Source organism: Anomalospiza imberbis, chromosome 10, assembly GCF_031753505.1.
Source record: "Anomalospiza imberbis isolate Cuckoo-Finch-1a 21T00152 chromosome 10, ASM3175350v1, whole genome shotgun sequence".
Classification (NCBI taxonomy): Eukaryota; Metazoa; Chordata; class Aves; order Passeriformes; family Viduidae; genus Anomalospiza; species Anomalospiza imberbis.
In genome coordinates this window covers 4,199,582-4,215,502 of record NC_089690.1, presented here as the reverse complement: position 1 = coordinate 4,215,502, position 15,921 = coordinate 4,199,582, and the positions used below count along the sequence as shown (strand labels likewise).

Here is a 15,921-nt window from a genome sequence, read left to right as displayed (position 1 = left end):
GCCCGGCACAGCCCCTCAGCCCTCACCACCTCGCCTCGGTTCTTCAGCCCCACAGAGACCCTCCCGTCACCGCCCTCCCTTCACACCGCCACAGGATTGTCAGGGCCGGAAGGCGCTCTGGAGATCACCCAGTCCAGCTCCCCTGCCAAGGCACGGTCACCCAGAGCAGGTGACACAGGAACGCGTCCAGGTGAGCTTGGAATGGCTCTGCAGAGGGAGACTCCACAAACTACCTGAACAGCCTGTTCGAGTGCTCTGCCAGCTTCGATGTGAAGAAATTAACCCTCATATGAGGTGGAACTTCTTGTGTTTTACTTTACGGCCATTGCTCCTGGTCCTGTCACAGAGCACCACTGAGAGCCCCTCAGCCTCTCTCCTCTCTCAGCCCCTGACCTTGCTCCAGCTCTGGCTGTAAAAGTCTGTTTAAGTTTTGACACACTGAAACAGGAGGTAAGGCCTTAAAGATGCTCAATGCAACGTCTTTGTTAACTGGTACTTATTTAAACAAACTCATTACTTGAACCCCATATACTTACAGAATTAGATTCAGAAAGCAGCCTATATAAAGCAGAAGGGCCTTTTGCCAGAGGTTGTCCCACATACTTGTGCTATGAGGTCACTGGAGTTAGCAAAGCGTATAATCATTTATCCTGGCTCTGTGTTTCCAAACCACACCCTGGCACTTTGGGATGGAAAAGTATGTGCAGTGCTGCATTGTCTTGTAAAGTCCCCTCAAATCTTGTTGCCCCTTTCTCTTCCTATGATTTGGAACTCTCAGACTAAAAACTGGGCAGCTAAGAACCTAAAAACACTTCCAGCAGCATATTTGCCCCTCCGTTTCAGTGCCAGGTTTTGTGCTCTTTCTGGTACGACATCTTTTTCTGTTGAATGTTTTCCTTTTGCTGTTGCTGGGCAGAAAATCTATACAAGTTACAAATTAAGCTGACTGACTGCAGAGTGAGTGAACTAGAAAAGTGTAATTCAAAAGATGAACTTCTAGGTAAAGGGAATTGAAGTTTTTATGGTTACAATAAAACAATGCCTCGTAAAAAGCAGGCAGACTGCATTTATTAAAAAGTACATGCTTTAAGTTAGCAATAATTTTAACAGTGATTTCATGTACTTGACTTACAGTAACATAAAAGCACATCTGACATGGAGGCTTTCTTGCAGAAGAAGTTTCAGCCATCTGTAACTTACAGATGCTAATAATACACGATGGCTGCACTAAGGGCTTTGGCAATGGTGCAGCTCTGACCCCTCTGCTCTCCCTGCACAGGCACAAGCTGAGCCTCAGCTGTGAAACTCCCTGCTCCATGGGAGATGCAGTCTGGCCTCCTCCTGAAGGGTGCAATCACCTGATGGGTCATCATCCCTTATACTTCTACTCTTGGGCTCTTTTAAGGTCTTACTCCTCTATACCCTCTGTCTCTTTGAATCTATTGCTGATTCACAAACCCAATTTCAATGCTCAGCTCTTCATTTTGCAGGGTTTTTTTTTGGCATGGTACGTTATCTGCAGTACATCAAGCTACTTGCTGCCAGAAAAGCACCTTGGATATCTCGTTAATGTATTTTTTTTTTCCCTTCAGAAATTTTAATTCATCTTTGTGAAACACTAAATTGCAGAAGCTCTTCCCAGGACAGCTGGGCATGGACCAGCACAGGGATCAAACCCATCACTTCAAGCAGATCTCTAAGAAAGGACTGAGGGATGGAAAATGGGCAAGGGAATGTGTAAGGCTGTGGATGGTGAATTCCTGCCACTCTGGAGTACAGAGCAGATCATGACTGGGTCACACATGGAACATGTTTATTCTCAGTCATCAGAATGGCAGAGCAGGAGAGAAGCCATGGAGTGGAAGGAGAGGTTCAAACAGCTTGTATTTAGGGTTAGTGTCTGTCAGCTGTGGGACAGGCTGCAAAAAGAAGCATTGCAGAACCAGGCAGTGAAGACACAGCCCATAAAAAGCCAACTGCCATTGTGTTTATTGTAGATTCAGAATTACTGTTGAGAAGGATGTTGCATACAAGTGGAGTGGTTTCCTCTTTCAACTGAAGCCAAACCAACAGCATTTCATCAACTTCTTTTCCCTCTTCTTTACCCCGGTTGTGTGATCAAATACAGCATTATGGATGCTGGAAGCTTGGCTCAAAACCAGCTGGATACATTGATGGAACGAAAATACTTAATGAGCTACCATTAAATATAGGCATCACCTCTGTTTGTCTGGGAGATAGGACCCTGGAAATAAAGGAATTATCCTGAATGCATTATTGCTTTGTTCCTGTGCTCTGATTTAGGTATCTTCTCTTGACCTCTAGGGTAGGACACTGAGTTAGGTGGTGTTGAACAAACAAACTTGCAAGAAGCTTCTCCTCTGGACACACAGATAATCCGGGAAGGGAAGGGAAGGGAAGGGAAGGGAAGGGAAGGGAAGGGAAGGGAAGGAAGGGAAGGGAAGGGAAGGGAAGGGAAGGGAAGGGAAGGGAAGGGAAGGGAAGGGAAGGGAAGGGAAGGGAAGGGAAGGGAAGGGAAGGGAAGGGAAGGGAAGGGAAGGGAAGGGAAGGGAAGGGAAGGGAAGGGAAGGGAAGGGAAGGGAAGGGAAGGGAAGGGAAGGGAAGGGAAGGGAAGGGAAAGGAAGGGAAGGGAAGGGAAGGGAAGGGAATTCCTCAGCAATCTGTTAGGAGCCATTTCCTCAGTTATCTACAGATGGTAGCATGCTGCAGGCTCTGGAGTGACCTCCCTTTTCATCCAGTCAGCTTCAACACTGAATGGGCTCAGAATATAAAGAATATGGGCCTTGTACTGCACAGCATCACACACTGTCAAGAAAGGTTCAGATAAAATCCACCCACAAATACATGAGTCACAACTCAGAAACATATTCCAATGTAGACATATCTTGAGTCACTTCCATCTCAAAAGCTTATAAATATTTAGTTGGCCACTTAGCTTTTAATTTAGCAGAAAAACAAAGGTTTATTAGACAAATCTCCATCATTATTTTTCACTAAGAAAGTTCTTAAATACTTCCACTCTTGCAAGTTCCTTTTCATTTCTATACAACCCAGAATTATTAGATACAAATAACTGTCAAAAATCCTAATTGAACTAAGAACTAATTACTGTGGTTCTTCTGTAATTATTTGCACCTATTTCTAATACCAGCTTTGTTCATTGTAAGAATATAATTTCATCTGAGCAGTAACTGGTGAATAACTGGATACATCTCCTGATATGGGTTGGCACATCAGCTCTTTCTAAAGACCACTGTCAATCAGACCATGATGGAGTCAGTGAGCATGTACATGGACACATAAATGAAAAATACATCAATACATTTTCTGGAAGAACCAGCTGAGGTTTTAGGGAAAAGTCTATATAAAAAAGGCTTGCTTATATCTCTGTTTTTGCCAGTGGCAGGAGGAGAGGATAAGAATTACAATATTTAAGATATAGCCTTAAAAACTTAACTGTTATTGTTTTATAAAGTCATAAATTTGTTGTTATGATTACAAGTGTTTGAATTTAAAATATTTTTAATGTTAGGATGCAAGTCTTGAGTTTACATCTCTCCATTTAACAGGTTGAACTAGAAGCCAGGGAGTGCTTTATAGACCATCTTCCACTGCAGAGTGTTCAGGGACTGCTGGAGTCCCACAAATCCCAGCTGCACAGTGCTCCTCCAGCAAAGCTGTTGGAACCTTGGAACAGAAAGATAATCAGCAAAGATTGGCTGATGAGCCAAGGCTTCAACAAAGAACCAGGTTGGTTTGGTGCTTTCTTTTTTTTTCCATGGTCAGTGGTGCTTTTTCTGTTTTGCCATTTAGGTTGATTGATCTGTATGTCAGTAATTCACATACACAGATGCTATATGTGTTTTAAATTTTGATAAATCAAAATGTCTATTCAAGCCTTTGCTGTGCTATAGGGAAAAATACTGCATCATTCTCCATACAGCATAGACAATAGGTTCTTCTGTACTCTGGGCTGAATTAAAGATTTGCATCCTTACCCACAGGGAAATTAGTGGTTCAAGAAGAGCATGGGGATAGTAGCAGAACTAATGTCTGTCTGGAAAAAAACAGACTTGGGTAAACTTGGGAATGGGACAAAGGAAAGGACAGCATAAGGGCCAAATCAACAGAGTAGTTCTTGTGGCCTCAGTACAGGTGATAGGAGGAGCAAAGCCTTCCCAAAGAAAGAAGGGAGCATGGCAACTGCAATAACCCCCCAGAGCCTAACAAATGAGAAAGGAGAGGTGAGCTTTTCTCTCAATATAGCATATATTATTATACTGAAATTGCCATAGCAATAAAGCTACAGCTATTTATTACAGCATGAAGAGCTAATCAAAACCAACCATCAGAGGCAGCTGAACCCTGATGAACACAGGGGTTTGGAACTGAATGATCTTTAAGGTCCCTTTCAACTCAAGCCATTCTGTAATTCTATGAACACTCAGCCTCGTAAAGTAGACTTGTTATTTTCCAGTAAATAATAAAGGGCTTAGGTAGAACATTAGCATGGCAAGGTACCAAAACAAGAACTCTATCTAGTTTTGGATGATTTCCTGTAAAGTTTCTGATGTTGAAGGTGACTCAAAACACTGCACAACCAATCAACATTGTACGAGGGTAATTGGAAAGTTGAAAATACGAGAAATTTCTAGCGAGGTTAAAAACTAGAGATGATTTTAGAAACCAGAGTGGGTTATTTTTTCTGTTTCACACTCAAAGGATAATTTAACATTCTGAAAACTGTTCTGTGGCAGAGTCACACTTGTATAAAGTTTTAGAATATAAAATTTTATAAAGTAGCTAGTGGGTAGCCCATGGGTATGGGTCAGCTTGAAATACCATCACCTTGTGAACCTATGTTCCTGTTCCTATGTCCTGTTTGTGTGCTGGATTAAAGTGACTGCCTGACTTGGACCTGGTGAGAATTCTGCATGACTTTTGCAATATTATAGAATTTTTTAGAGATCCTTCACCTGGAAAATTGATCAGAGAATTATCTATTTACTTCCATGTGAGTTTGTATTCCACATCATCATCATCTGCAACTTACATGAGTCCAGAAACCCAGGTTGTTGTAGGAGAGACAAGCCATTTCTTCCTCTTCAGGACTTTTCTAAATCTGTTATTTATGATACAGGACTATTTTGCCATATGTTTGTTATACCTTTTTATTAATCCTTTCTTTAACATTGGCACTATTAAAAAAAAATTTTAAATGGAATTCTCTGTCCCTAGGAGTCCACACATTTACTGTAGATACAGACAAAATCAGGAACTTCTACAACACCTAATAAAAAACACTGATTTTTGTTTCTTCATTAACTGCATCACTGCTATGGACTAACACAGCAATAGATGTTAAATGAAACATTTCTAATGATGCAACATGTATTAAAACACATCACCTGCATCCCACTGTGATTTGAGTTTCATTGCAGAAAAAATGAATGCAGTAGTGGCACAGGCACCAGAAAGTTATTAGGAGGCAGAGTTCTGCCACCTTTCTTAGGTACTTGTGGTTGATACCTGAAGCCCCTTGCAGCTGGAATGAACAATAAATGTCCAAAAATAACAGGAGAATCAGTAAGGCCTCAAAGTTTACACATAAACACAATTCCTGAAAACACATCAACCTCTGGAAATATTGGTCCATCTACTGATTCTGTGTACTTTTTAATTATTTTAACCTTTTATTTTCATTTTCTCTGAAGTGTTTGTAGGAGAGGAAACATTCATTACCAGTGGTATTTCCTCCATTAGAAATAGAAACTATGATGTCTGTTTAGGTAAATCCCTTTCCTTCCTGTTTCACTTCACAGCTGTTTACCGTTCAGGGCTTATTGCATTTTGGCTGCTGCAGCACATCTCCCCCAGTACAGGAAGCTATGAAGTAATTCCTTTTGTCATTTTGAGAAGTATGTGCAAAGGATAGTCTGATTTTTTTTTTTTTTTTTAATTGCAGAAGTAATGCAAGTCTGCAAACTTTGCATCCCAACTTGCTCAGCTTTTGGCATTGTTCATGTCTGACCCATTTACAAAAATAATCACATGCTTCAGACCCACATTCAATCCTTCCTCCCTGGCATATGGGACTTGAAGTCAAGCTTTTCTGCTGTTAGTTTAGAAAAATAGGTAAAGTTTTGTCATATCCTCGCCCTTAACTTGTCCCCGGTATTTCAGGTGTGCTGCGTTTCCCTTCGGAGGGACAGCAGGTGACCGAGTGGCTTTGCAGCGACATCTCCTGGCCTGACTCCGCTGGACAGTGTCAGAGATTCCTCTTCCAGGGTGGAGAAGGTCTCATGTGGATTGAGTCGAGTATTTCACACAGAGAGGAGGTAGGATGCCATTAGAAAACCAAGTCATTAACTCTGTTTAATCAGATACGTGACACTGTCAACATGATCGTCAATTGTATAAAAGGTAAGTTAGAAATTGTTTTTGTAAAATAAAAAGAATATAGATATTTGCCATTTTTCCAAAGGCTGCAAAGTTTGGACAGTATGGTAAGATGGACATCCAAGGTTGCTGTTGCAAACACCTAATCACAAATTATCTGGTGCACAAATATAACAAAGACATAAAACAATTTATCTCTGGCTAAAGTAAAAAAATAGAATATGGAAATACTTCCCCTCCTCGTGTTTAGCCACTCACCATCTAAACAGCTTCATATCTCTTGGGGTTCAGTACTTGAGACCACACAAACTAAACTAAGGGGAGAGAATCTAAAGTAGCAACATACAGCAGGTCCACAATTAATCAAGCTTCAATTTCAGAACTAGATTTTGTCAAAGATATTTGTATATCCTCTGGAGTAAAGAAGAGTTCTTGAGGGAGGAGACTGGAAGTGTACTGACTTCCAAAGTCTGCATGGAAAACCAATGTAGGACAAAACTCCTAAAAAGGGAGCAAGGATAAGTCACACAGGAATCACAATAAATGCTGGGGATTTGTCCTTAGCTAAAAGCTCAATTTCATGTCCTTGTTTGCTGTGAGATAATGATTCATCAGTAGCAGAAGTGAGGGGAAACCATATTTTTCCAGAGAAAAGGGAGCTCTCAGGCTAAACTGATGGCCTCTTCCAACGTGAAGAACACTGAATGTGCTGCTGAGGGAAGGGCTTTCCATGTCTTGCCCTGGTGAGCTGATGTGAAGCTGATGGCAGAGGCTGGCAGGAACCAGGTGGCTTTGAGCCTGCTGCCTGCAGGGAATGTCACTGTCCCAGTGACTGGCCTTAGTGGCAGAGGCTGGTGACTCATCTCATTTTCATGACTCTTGCAGTCACGAAAAGCAAATTCCAGCCCTGATGATAAGAATGCCTTGGAATAATTAAAATTGCTGTCACACATGGTATTTTCATGTTCAATCTGTGTATCTTTATAAGTTGTATACCCTTGCCAGGCACTTAGAAGGGCTTATTTCTGGAATAGCAATGGATTAACTCAAATTGCTGAGTCTGGGGTACATTTCTCTATATTCTGTAGGTAGTTCTATACTGTCCCAATGAATTCCATATGGATGTTCTGCATAAATTTTGTTCAACAGAAGCAGAAGTCAGCTATGTTTGGAAGCTGTGACCTTTCCATATAGTTTCTCACCTGCCCACTGGAACACACTGTAAGACACACAGTGCACTCTGAGTATCTGGCAGCTTTCAGTGATAATTCTGGTCTGCAATGAAAAATTCGATTTACCTGTAAACTCTACTGGTATTCTTTTCAATGAATTGCACTTGAAAGTAATTGAACTAACCTGTAGCTGCAGTTCTGAATGCCTTTCAGGTACAACACTTCCTCATGCTGCATTGGCAATTTATTTCCTTCAGCCCTAGCCTTACAGTGGTTTCAGGCTGTAGCTTCTTCTCAAATACTTTGTAACTAGAGGTTCCTGGATTATTAAAAACACGTTGTGTCCTGGATTTAGCTCAACTTTTCTGGAAAGCAATCATCTGGAAGTCAGCCTGGGATCCAGCTGTGTCACATGGATTTTCCCTGCTTTCTGAAACCATCTGTTCCACCGCTTGGGAGGTTTCTGGGTCCTGGGAGCAGGGACTGTCCAGGGTGTCACCGCTGCTGTTGCAGTGCAGAGGGGAGGCCATGTCAGAGGGCTGCTCCGAGGGTTTCCCTGGAGCAGGAGGCAGGGGCACGGACAGAGGGACATTCATCATGTAGAACACATTGCCCAGACGTCGGGACACCTTTAAAGACAAAGGCACAATTGCAGCAATTACTTCTTGCCGTTAAAGCCATTAAACATCAAGCTGACTCTGGTGCAGCAGCACCAGGGACATCCCAGGCATCTCAAAGTGTTATCAAATTCTTGTAAAAAAAACTATATTCCATTTTCACTCTCATATTTTTCTAGGCCCAGGTTGTAGAAGGAGCTTGTCAATACCCAGCTTAGGACTGTTGGGCCTGACAGCAGCATCCTCCTGCTACCAAGGTGCTGCAGCACCCAGGGACAAAGGGGAGGCAAACTGCCAGTCAGGAGTGGGGCAGTGGTTGGAAAGAGAGAAGACTGAGAGAGTACAAGGGGTTAAAGAAAGGAAAATAACCAGCAACAACAGAAACACAGAGAGAGTTGATACTAGTGGATGAAATTAAGGGCAGAAAACTGCAGAGAGGGAAAATCTGTCCCTGAAAAATGTATGGTCATATTCCTTACGGTCTCCCTGTATGCCATGGTAACATACAGGGAAGCAAAAGAAAACTTTGCTGGAGTAATTTATTTTCTCCCAGTATTCTGGCAGTTACCTTACCAGTGGAAAAGAAAGTGCTTTAGTTTGGAAAAATTCCCTTCTGTCATTTTCTGGCACTTTCATGTCTCTGTGACTCACCACCTTGTCATACATTTAATGATCATACCTGAGAGCGGATTTTTAATGCTGGTCCAAGTTTTAATCCCATTGTATCCAAGAGATGTTCCTCTGTTAGCAGTGGAAGGGTTTCTCCATCAATAGCATGGTCTTTAAATATCTGATGAAGTGATAAAACACATCATATTGTGCTAAAATAGACTTTGGTTGTTATTTTTCATACTTAACCCTGAGACATAAACAAAGCCATAAAAAGAAGAAATAATAATTTTACTGTTTTATCTTTGTATTCATCTCCTAACTGCACAAAGAAAATTACTATTATACTTGTAATTTTTTGACAATTAACTACCCTCCCACATTTACATTTGCTGGCTGACATTTAAATCTAGATGGTCCTAAAGACCTGAAAATGTGGTGAATGTTTATAATCACCTGGGCATAATCTGAGCAGCCTGGGAGGCTGACAATGAAGTTGTGCACATCATCAACTGTCCACTTGCGAATGTCTTCAACAGAAGAAAGGTCTTCTCCATTCAGGATCAGGCCATGAGCTCCTTTGAGGAGGAAACACAGAAGTTATCTTGGTAGAATTTTGCTGGCAAATCAGGAGGAAATTATTGTTATCATGAGAATTTTTACACCTTTTCAGAACCTAATATATTAACAGCAGGGTGTAGTCACTTGCAGATAGAGGAGTTGTAGACAAAATCACCAGGTAAGGAGCAGAACCTGGTTCTGAAGGGGTTTTTTTTCGTGGCTTCTTTTATTTACTGCTGGCACTGTACCTACCAGTCACTACACATACAAATCATGCTGTAGGACTTCCTCTAATGAGTGCATTATCCAGTGCTTTTTCTTCTTTAGACTTTACTGTTACTTTAATTTGACTAATATTTCAGTGGAACAAATCCAAGCCTTTGCTAGTCCATACTGACTACTGTGAGTTAGGACATATAGAAAAGTTGTGGGCTGAAGAGAGAGGCTAACTCACAACTTCATTCAGTAATTTTGTTTATTTTAATTGAAACTCCTTTTTAAAACAAGAACTGAATACAGATATTGCTCTTTGCAGCATTAGAATTCTACTTTTGGTTGCAATGACTCTACCATACCAAAAATTCACTTAAACAGAGGGAAGAATTGAGAGACCAAATCAATAAAACCAGATTATATCAACATACCACTCTAATCTGGAGATCTGACAAACCTGAAGGTAGCAATGGGTTGTTGGGCACTGGAAATCCATATGGTAACGCTGAGAATGGGATTGCAGAAGGGTACAGGTACTTGTCATCAAAAGCAGCACAGGAGCTGTTGGCTTCCTTCTCATTTGTGTTGCTGCAGCTGGTGGTTTCAGTAGGAATTTCATGAGTAGCACAGTTTTTTCTCAAGCCTTGTTCAAACTCTTTGCAGTTCTTGGCAACTACTGCTGGCTCAGTCTGGTTTTTGCTCTGCTCGTGTTTGTTTGGTGCCTCCACCTCTACTTCCTTCTTGTCTTCTTTCTCATCATCCACTGCAGCTGAGGCAGAGTCCGTGGATTTGTCATCTGCCTGGTTTTTTGTGCCATTGACACTGCCCTCGGCAGTTTTGTGATTCCCAGCTCTTCTCCCTGGGCGGCGCCCCCTCTCCCTTTGCAGGGTGGTGACTGGTGGGTAGGGGCTGCTTGCCATGAGCATGCTGTTGCCATGGATCTCATCCAGGGTGGTACGATGGACATACAGGTCGTTGGCAAGGTGCCCTTCAGGGAGTCTGTGCCTGCCACGGAAAGCAATGGGACTCGCTGGCATCCCGTGGTAAAGGAAAGGGGCTTCCAGGCCCAGGAGTCCTTTCCGATGGGCTTTCTCCATTTCCTTTTGCTGAAAAATAGCACTCATCTCCATTTCCATTCTAAGAGACACACAGAGCATGAGCAGTTAGGGCAGCTCAGTTCCTTCATCACCTCTTTTTTTTTTCAGCAGCAGAATAAAACTCAGATAAACGAATAGGCAAGAGTACTGCTTGTTTTGTGCCTCCCCTACATTGCTGTGTGTGAGAGGGTACAAACGGCAGATGGAATGGCAAACCTGGCTGTATTTAATGTGCTATCAGATACAGATAGTAAGCTAAAAGAAAGGGAAAACATATCTTCCATATGATGGCTCTGGAAAATACTTCAGACAAAAAAGTGTTCTTTGCATATTGGCAATCCAGACATGAGGATTATATTCACATTTGGAAAACAGTCTCCAGAGTCATAAGGGTTGAACACTAAAGAAAATAATTCATTTATATTATCACTCAGAAATTTGTACAGAAAAATGCAAAATTCCAATGATATTGTAAATTACAAAGAACAAGAATGATATTAATCTATGGAACGTGTGCATCTATTCAGAGTAAGCTAATGCTAAGTCTCTTGAGTAACCCTCCACAGTGCCTGGCACCTGAGCATGGTTCTGAGAGTGTGAAAGGGTGAGATCCTGGTGGGAAGTGTTCAACTGATTTCCTTCCTTCTGGATGAATGCTCCAAAGTCTGTGCCAGCTTCCTGCTCCTGTCATAGTGGATGGGAGGGCTTGCCAGTGGGATACAGAGAATACAAGTATTTGTATTGTATTTGTAATAGTACTATTTGTCTCTGCTGTACCAACCTTTGCATCAGCTTTCTCTGGAGCGAGGCCAGTGATCAAACAGAAAGGTAGAGCTCCTAAAGCTGTGAGGAGCTTTCAGTGGGATTTCTGCATCTTTGGAAAAGAGCCTGTGAAGTAAAGCACTTTAAAGTGCATCAAGATAGCTTTCTTAACACTGCAATGAGTATAACAGGTCACAGAGAGTCTGATCTTCAGGAGAGTGTAAAATTGTCAGGAGAACAGTTTGGGCAAAAGCCATCTATACAGATTTTTGGTATGAGGAGGAATTATTTGATCACACCATTCAGGGTTTTTTCTCTGCCTTCTTTTAATCTTTGAAACAACCTCCAACTTACTGATTTTCTGCTTTCAGAGATACAAAGGAAATGTTTTGTCTATGTACCGTGTCCTTGTATGCTTTGCCTGATTGTCGTTACTCCCACCCAGCTCTTGAGGTGGCAATAAACAGCAGAAAACATTACATTCCTGTCTCCTCCTCCACCTGAGATAGTCTGTTCCTGTCAGGACCAGCAAACAGAGCTTTGGGATGATGCAGAGTCCCTTGGAGAACAAGGATTTGAACCCAGGTGCTCAGCAGCATAGCTGCACCAAGGGCAGGAGATTGTCAACTCCTGATTTCTGGAACAGCTGAAAGGAGCCAGTGCAGCCCTAAAGGTGCTCTGTGCTGCAGAAAGCTGTGTGAACAGGGTGGAAATTCAGGGTGGCAAAAAACTGGGGTTAAAGGTTTTTAAGGTGTAGGTGAGCTGCTTCATGTTGGAGTTTTGTTGTTTGGTGGGCTGAGGGAAGAGCCTGAACAGGTGGCACCAGCTCTGGTGTGGCTGTATGAGATGGCCATGTTTGCTGCTAGTTATTTCACTTGTTTTTCTCAGGGTTTTTGCCATGTGGGAAGAGCTATAGGAAATGCATTGCTGATGCAAATCTTGTGCTTGGAAGAGTTCAGTAATCAAGCTTTGCTTACTTAAGAGCTCAAAACACTTCCGTCATAATTATTTTCCAATGAATGTACGGAACTTGGCTGTTCTTTCCTCTTAGTCTCATTGTGTGAAGGACACTCCCGCTGAGTAGTGCAGCCAGTCCGGGAGTGGCTGAGGTTAGAGTTCCTCTGTGGAAATGGTGTGGCCATGAGGGAAGGCACTGGTTGTCTCTTAACCAGCTATTGACTACACTGAAATGGGTACAAATAACTGGACTTTGTACAGTCACTCTGCTATTCCAACTCTTTGGTCAAACTAGGAAAGCTGCCCACCCTGGTAGGGTGGAGACACAGCTGCTCATCCCAAGGGCCCAGCTACAGGCCTAAAGTGTTGTGTGTGATACCACACAGCTGCAAAGTTTGAATTTGTTTCTGAACTTTTGTAACTTCAGGGTGTTTGGATCCACAGTTCAAGGGCTGTGGCTGTAACTTGTTCTTTTCCTTAACCAAGCAAAGGGGTTTGTTTATTTTTGTTACATCATTTTAAGAATAAAAGCAAAATAGGGCAAGCAGAAAGTCAGTAGGTTCAGGCCTTAATTGATACTCAAGGGCCCTCTGCTTCTTTGGGTGACTTGAAAAACAATCTCGATCACTTTGCTGCTTTAATCCTGGCATGCACCACAGAGCAAAGCTTGCTATTGATTACCTGGCAATATTTTGCTTTTGAACCAGTTCTTGTCTTCTGGCCACAGCTTCCATGGATTCTGGTTGCAGAAAGCTGTATCCTTAAAAGGAAGGGGAATAAAAGAATCTTTAAAATTCACTGGTTTCCTCGTGCAAATGCACAACCCCCAAAGCAATGCAGAGACACTTTAAAAAGCTTTGTAAGTCTTCAACTGTGGGCTTCACCAGGAAGGTGATAGGATTGCAAGTTAAATCCTATTTGTTGTCATTGTTTTGGTGGCAATATGTAGAAAGAACATGAAGTCCATCATCAGGTGTTTTCAGGATCAGATCTGTAGTTAGGAATACCTGCCATTAACCACAGAGGGTGGTTTTATTTGGTGACATATGCCTTTGAAGTACATATAACTGCTCAAAAAATAATAGCCCTCAGTTGAGCAAAGCAAACCTGCTCCTTCAAGGCTGCTTTCAACCTGGAGGCTGTGTAATTTTAAATTACATTTCCTCTTGAGATCCATGTTAAGGCTGGGAAAAAACCTGGAATCAGAAATTTTTCTTGGTGTATTGATGTACATTGAAAATACATTCACTCATCTCAAAGAAAAACTCATAAGCTCACTTTGTATAAAGTAATATGTAAATTTTTGTGCAGCATGACATGAATGCCATAGTTGTGATGTCCAGCCTTCCCCTTGGAGCTGTGCCCTCTAATTTTGAGCCTTTATTAAAAAGGACTTGTATTTGTCCTACATGAATTAAGTGGCATGTGGTATTATCATTAGAACATATGATCTGTATAAAGTAGCCAATCCTCATATAAGAGGAAGAGTTAAATGTAGTGAAAAAGTGTTGACGAGGAGCTATTTTTTCAGCTATAGCCTTTTGTTTGGGTGTGAAAATGCTTGGAAAATACAAAAAGAAATAAAGGGAATAAAAACATGCAAAAGTTTGAGAACTGTATTTAACAAAGGGTAAAATGGACATGCTTAGACCTAACCTGGCATAGGCTGCCACCTCTAAGTGAGACTGTTTTTCTAAATAAAATAAACAAAACTGTTATTGACACTACCAATAAACCTATGGAAAACTAGCAGGTGCAGTTGGCTTTCTGATCCACATGGTCCCAGTTTTCAGGAGGCAGAGGGTGCTTTGTTACCTGGGCCTGGATAGACACGGTTGGACAACAGGTTTGGCATGTTGGGGTGCTGTGGGACTGCGGGTCCCAGGTGGGATGCTATGTGGATTTGTCTGGGGTCAGCTGAGGCCATCATTTCAGATGAAGGTAGCAGATCTCTGAGAGGGGAAAAAAAAAAACCCATTCAGATATGCAAAGGATTTTGTTTAGTTAAGAGTAACCAAAGGTCTTTGCAACCTCAGGGGCAGCACACACAGAGCCATTACGTGCAGTGCTGGAACAGAAATTGCTGCCCGGTACCTGTCCACCAGTCGCGGCTCAAACTGGGCGGGGATCGCCTGCATCCTCTGCTGGCCCGGCCCCATCAGCTGCGGGTTTACTGCCATCAGCTGGTTCCTCATCAGCATCTCCTGCCGCTGCCGCAGCTCTGCAAGGCACACACAGTTCTGCTCTCAGTGGGGTAACTTAGGAAGTGATTCTGGCTGCGGTATAACCTTACCAGAAAAAAAAAAAAAAAGTTATGTTTTGTTTTGTTTCCTCTAGTGCAATTCACACCTTTTTTTTTTTAATAGCAGCAACTGAAAACATGTTTTCACTGACACCTGAACTACTTCGTTTAAATACTGTAGATTTATTCAATCAAACTGCAGTAAAAATAAATAGGATGTGCTCAGTCAAGTGTATCAAAGGACAAATTACAATGAATAATAATTTACATAATACTATGAAACAGAAGATAGCTATGGATGTTAAGTTCTCTGCTTGAGAGGGTTTTCATTTCTAATACAGGTTCATTTTGAGAAAAATCATACTACGTGGAATGTGCATTGTCATGAGAAAGCAGCTCTAGAAGAAAAAGCCCACAATGGTGAGCCAGAACATCATAATTTTCAGCTATGGCTTTTGTTCTGAGTTCTTGTGTGCCATTTGCTTGTCTTCCAGATGCTCAGCATCTCAATCAAATACTGAATTCCAAGAGCTCTCTGTATTAATTTTAATTACTTTAAGCAAAGTATTTCTGCAGTTACTCCTAGGATAAATTTGAAATAACCTTTTAAAGACATCAAACCTGCTGCTGGCTGTTTCTTGTAGGTGGTAGATGCCAGCAATGCTATAACCACATGTGCAGTGGGGGTCCTTACTGCTCACCTCCTGCTGCCATGCTGCCTGCCAGCCGGTACAGGTGCTTTTCCTCCAGTGATCCCTGCTCCCCCAGGATGGACATCTTCCTCATGTGCTCCCGGGGAGTCATGCTGCAGGGAGACAGCAACAACTCTGCTGCTGTAAAGAACTGAAGCAGCAGCACCAAAGAGAGGAATAAGACATTCAGCAATGAGAAACAGAGAAGGTTATGCAGGTTGTTTCCCAGCTAAGCGGGTCACAGCTGGACCCTTCTGTGACCTTGGGTTGTAGTGTTTTCCATGTAGAAAACACTTTTCCAGCTTTCAGGACAATGCAAATATTGCCCTTGCTTACACTGAGTTGTTGGATCCTACAATGCAAGGAAAATCAGGATGCTGGAAAATAACACCTGCTCAAAAGGAGGTAATTAAGCCCAAGCCTTTGCCTTCAGCCCCTGGTGTGTCTGAGAGCAGTGATGTCCTCATACTTGGGAAGGCAGGTGGCTTTGGTTTAATTTCAGAATTGTAATGGTTTGGAGCCCTGTCTACTGTAAACTAAGTGAAGCAGATGGAATGAAATTGTAGAAATTACCTGTTC

At 42.1% G+C, this 15,921-nt stretch overlaps 2 protein-coding genes across 5 annotated transcripts in view; one reads left to right on the top strand and one right to left on the bottom strand.

The window, feature by feature from the left end:
- The first annotated feature begins 91 nt into the window (after positions 1-91).
- Positions 92-15,921, top strand: part of LRRC31 (leucine rich repeat containing 31) — a 41,833-nt gene continuing 26,003 nt past the window's right edge. The window contains exons 1-3 of one of the 4 annotated variants that reach the window (XM_068200250.1): positions 92-190; positions 1,593-1,892; positions 3,591-3,771. The gene's annotated coding sequence lies outside the window, so the exon portion shown is untranslated. Of the gene's footprint in view, positions 191-1,592; positions 1,893-3,590; positions 3,772-14,558; positions 14,663-15,921 lie in introns of those variants that run through there. The other 3 variants (XM_068200248.1, XM_068200247.1, XM_068200249.1) reach the window with 3 other exon arrangements.
- SAMD7 (sterile alpha motif domain containing 7) lies at positions 5,608-15,699 on the bottom strand. Its single transcript, XM_068200255.1, has 8 exons — positions 15,352-15,699; positions 14,503-14,629; positions 14,224-14,360; positions 13,090-13,168; positions 10,050-10,729; positions 9,275-9,396; positions 8,889-8,999; positions 5,608-8,221 (listed from the first exon to the last, which is right to left on the bottom strand). Exons 1-8 carry the CDS (start codon positions 15,452-15,454, stop codon positions 7,949-7,951), a joined length of 1,632 nt encoding a protein of 543 aa, XP_068056356.1. The 5' UTR covers positions 15,455-15,699; the 3' UTR covers positions 5,608-7,948.